The 4,810-nt window shown below is 44.1% G+C and overlaps 1 protein-coding gene across 1 annotated transcript; it reads left to right on the top strand.

Annotated features, from left to right (window-relative positions):
• Positions 1–1,108: 1,108 nt before the first annotated feature.
• Positions 1,109–3,814, top strand: LOC137915757 (histamine H3 receptor-like). Its single transcript, XM_068758877.1, has 3 exons — positions 1,109–1,343; positions 1,661–1,827; positions 3,074–3,814. Exons 1-3 carry the CDS (start codon positions 1,109–1,111, stop codon positions 3,812–3,814), a joined length of 1,143 nt encoding a protein of 380 aa, XP_068614978.1.
• The last annotated feature ends 996 nt before the right edge of the window (positions 3,815–4,810 follow it).

Here is a 4,810-nt window from a genome sequence, read left to right as displayed (position 1 = left end):
AGAGCTGAGAGAATCTCTGGCATGTGTGGCCTCCATTTAATGCTGCTGACTTTCTGCATGTCAGTCATTCCAGTTTAAGGAGCATTCAGAGAAGAGTGGAGGGGAGAAGCAGAGGGAGTTAACTAAAAAAAAAAAAACAATTTATTTTCCAAAGTGGCAATATTGGTCGAAAGGATGCTGAGGATGGAACTGCCAGGGAACAGGGCTAGAGGTCGACCCAGGAGAAGATACGTGGACGTGGTGAGGGAGGACATGAGAGTGGCTGGTGTTGGGGAGGACGACGCAAAGGACAGGGTGAAGTGGAGGACGTTGGTTTGCTGTAGCGACCCTTCACGGGACAAGCTGAAAGTATAGTTGCAGTAAGATTTACTATTGGACACAATGCAGACACATAATTCTGACGCACAAGAAAATAAATCATCTTTATGTTCTAAAACATTTACAGTTATATGTTATAATGGAACGACACAGTGCTATAACAATAAAACAGTTTGCTGCAGCTTTGAGTTAGTCTGATGGAAAAGTTTCACTTTAAAACTTTGTTATAAGTTGATATGTACCTTGTATTAGGATGGAATATTACAGAATAGTAATAAAATGATCCGGTTGTAATATAGTGATTTAACATGAAAATAATGTTACTGGTGGACCGTTTATCGTCCAGAGTCAATTAGGAATAAGAATTCTAAAAAAAAGCATAAAGAAACAAAATAAACAAAATAACAACACTTCAAGATGATTTATCTCATTTTATGACGTCACGCTGCGATTACTTTGCCTTGTTTTTACGCATGGGACACGGCGGGTTCCGTTTGATGTTTCCAGCGTGCACGCTCATTGTGCCATAAAAACAAAAACAAACAAACAATAAATAAGTAAAACACAATCAACCCAATAAATCTCACTGATATCAGCAGCAAAGCTGTCCCTCAGGTACCGCTGGCCAGAAGTCATGAAGCGTCCACTCGGTTTGGTGCGTCGCTGCGCGCTCTCTTGCGACGCGCTTTTTTTTTTTTGGTGATATGAGGGTTGATGGATGCAAAACCCTTTCGCACCTGTTGCTTTTGTGGATTTAGCGGCTGAATCGATCAGCTCATGTATCAGGACCATGTCGGCGGAGGAAACTGATTCGAACTCCTCTCGTTACTCTTTCAGTAAAATCCAGAGCAGCTTCGCGTTTTCCGGACCCACGTCTGTCGTTTTGATGGTGCTGATGGTGACTTTGGTCGCAGTGATAGTTTCTGGCAACGCGCTGGTCATTTTGGCTTTTAAAGTGGACAAGAGTTTGAGGAGACAGTGCAATTATTACTTCCTTAATTTGGCAATATCAGATTTTCTTGTAGGTGAGTGAGTCTTTCACTTTATTTCTTTTTAATTGAATTGTTTTTTTTACAGACACTATAATAAGAGAACATAATTCAATGTCGCAGATGTTACTGTTTGTATGCGGATACATCTGATATTAAGTTTAATATAATATAATAATAATATTCATTCACTCATTATCATATATCACCTTATTTGTATTCTATTTATACACCTGCCTCTATGAATGGATATATCTGCTCACGTCATACAATATCTGAATGCTTTTAGAAGACGCTGACGTTTGCTGCGTATGACTTGGTGTGTGCTTCATTTCAACACCTGTTTGTTGCAGGTGCTTTCTGCATCCCGGTCTACATCCCTTACATCCTCACAGGCAGGTGGACTCTGGGCCGAGGGCTGTGCAAGCTGTGGCTGGTCACGGACTACCTGCTCTGTTCCGCATCCGTCTTCAACATCGTCCTCATCAGTTATGATCGCTTCCTGTCTGTGACAAGAGCCGTGAGTGAAACATCTTGCGCCTCGCATCAGTGCATTTCTGATCGACTCACATGCAGATGACTAATCCTGAAAGTCTAACGCTGTGTGAAGTTACTCTATGCATGCACTGGATATAGACTTTTAAATTGTAACGTTCAAATTTGGAGAGTCATTTCCACACATATATTCTTTGCTTGTTGTCTGTGGCAGTGGATACTGCGTGCATGTTGCTGTGACTGGTGAGTCTCCCGAGTCATTGGTAGTGCAGAGGCACTTCATTTTTCCCCAAATATGCCCATCTGCTGGAGGTTAATCATTCCTGACCTTTAAGGCTCAGTGCCATGCCTAATTATATCCACGGTGAAGATGAAAAAAGACACTTTTAGAATTTGGCAGAGACTGGGTGTCAGAAAACACACAGACAACAACTATAGTAATCATCATCCTTTATCAATAATTTATCCCTCGAGTCGAGATATAATTTATTTTTCTGAAACAAAGCCTCTACTTTGTGCATCTCTTGGAATTGATCTAACACGACCTCTGCTGCTGGTGTGACCATCTGACCTTCTCCTGGGTTTCTCTGCATGACCAATGGGGGGGAGGGGGGAGAGAGAGACTTTGATCGCAGAGATCCTCCGCTGCTGCGCAATGGTCCTCCCAGCCAGGAGAGCTCTATCATTTCAGAGACAGGCCACTGGCAGCAAATAAAGACAAAGGCTCGTCATGTGGCTGCTGAAAATGGGTTCCTTTTAAAAGAAAAGATGAAGTCAGGTTGAACTCTGACGTTTGACACAACAGCGCATTGACAGAAATACGAACTGGAGGGAAAATATAGCCATTTGCGTGCTTCTTGTTATTATACAGAGCAAACCACGACGAAACTCCAGGGAGGAATCTATAAGAATTTAAAAAGATAATTCCAAATGTCAGATCGGAATCATGCGCTAATATCCAGATTCATGATTGTCATGTAAAAATTGATGAGCTCGTCAGTGTCCCCGGGATTGGAGGGTCTCACTCGCCGTTTCACCGGACAGATATAGATATATGGTGGTTTAAATAAAATCATGGCAGCTGATTGAAAGCTTTCCTTCGTATTCAATGCGCCGCTGTGATTAATTCAAGGAGATCTTTGCTGGGTTTGAGGATGCTGCATGTCTTACTATGAACGCAGCTTCCACCTTTGTTCTTTTGCGTAATTACGCGGCGATCACACTTCAAATGACATTAAACCCATATCGTGTCTCCTCATCTACCACCGCAGGTCAGTTACCGAGCCAGACAGAGCATGACGCACCGCGCCGTAATTAAGATGATCGCTGTCTGGGTGCTCGCCTTCATCCTGTACGGCCCGGCTATCATATTCTGGGATGTCGTGGTGGGCACGAGCCGCGTGCCAAAGGACGAGTGCTTCGCGGAGTTCTACTACTCTTGGTACTTCCTGCTGAGTGCCTCCATGCTGGAGTTCGTCTCCCCCTTCATCTCGGTGGCTTTCTTCAACCTCAGCATTTACCTCAACATACGGAGGAGAAGGCGCCGCAGCAGGGAGTCCCAGCTGCACCTCCAGCTGGGCGAACCGGCCTCCGCGCAGGGGGGGGAAGGGGCCCCCCTGGGGATAAAGCTGACTATCAGAGCCTCCATTCCCTCCAGCGTCTCCTCTCCCAGTTTGGGCAAAGTGCACCCCTCAACCCGCAGGGCCGCGCAGCCCAGCCGTCTGTCCAGGGACAAGAAAGTTGCAAAGTCCCTGTCCATCATCGTGTGCGTGTTTGCCATCTGCTGGGCGCCGTACACCCTGCTGATGATCATCCGCGCCGCCTGCAAAGGGCGGTGCATCCAGCGCCACTGGTACGAGGTCACCTTCTGGCTCCTGTGGCTCAACTCTGCCATTAACCCATTGTTGTACCCGCTTTGTCACAGCAGCTTCCGCAGGGCCTTCAGCAAGATCCTCTGCCCAAGGCGTCACACCACCCCCCCGCCATCATCTGTGCTTCGCTACTGCCAGTAACAAAGCAAATATACCCATGGCTAGATGGGGTTAAAACAATGTGCCAAAAACTAAGGCTGCATGTATCATCAGATTAAGATCGACTCTCGCTTCACAATCTCACAGAGACCATAATAATACTAATCATAACAGTTTTGCTTCTCGGTGTTTGGATGTATTTGTACTGCACAGTATATGAATAGTGTCATCAGCTGGAAGTCGGTTCACATCTAAACTGTGTATTGCATATTTATTATAGGGAGTGAACTTAAGTCACCTCTTTGATTAAACAGTATAAAAAGATGATTAACGTAATAGACATGCTATTAAACGTTTACCATGTTGAGAGGGTAAAATAGGCAGCTTGACAAATCCATGCAGAGATGATGCAACAATTACATCAACCAGTTGTGACTTCCATCCTGAATGTATCTTTGCATTCACAGAAAATTCAAAGGAAACATGACTATATAGGGTTTATATTTATCCTCGACCTCAAAGTGAGTTTTCCTTCAGCTGAAGTGACACAGAGCGCTGTCACCTTCTGCTGTTTGGGTGTTTAGCAGCTGATATCGCAGAAAGGCGTTGATGAAACACGCCTATGAAGTGCCATTAAGCATTAATGTTTGTAAAATGGAATGTTTTATCCATAGTTCAATGGCGAATTCATAATGGATTGTATATTTACACTCAGTGAGTACATTCTTTGCACAGTTGTCATCTAAGTGTTGATTCACTGTACTAGAGTAAAGCAACGCAATCAACACTAAACATTTATTTTTTGACATTTATCACATATTGACTGATTATTAGCATTACATGTGATATACAGATTTGTTAGAGGGAACGGGTCTGTTTATAGCCTGTTTGCAATATCACCAGTACATGTATTTATACCTATCTGCCACTAGGTGTCACCATTCACCTGCGCAGCTTCTTGCACGCGCAATGCTGGAGTTGGAGCTTTGCGTCATCTTTGGATGAAGACAGACTTTGAGACAGGCCACGGTCACATTT

This window comes from Brachionichthys hirsutus, unplaced genomic scaffold (assembly GCF_040956055.1).
Source record: "Brachionichthys hirsutus isolate HB-005 unplaced genomic scaffold, CSIRO-AGI_Bhir_v1 contig_276, whole genome shotgun sequence".
NCBI classification, from domain to species: domain Eukaryota; kingdom Metazoa; phylum Chordata; class Actinopteri; order Lophiiformes; family Brachionichthyidae; genus Brachionichthys; species Brachionichthys hirsutus.
The sequence above is the reverse complement of the archived record's forward strand: the minus strand, read 5'-3'. Positions and strand labels throughout refer to the sequence as shown.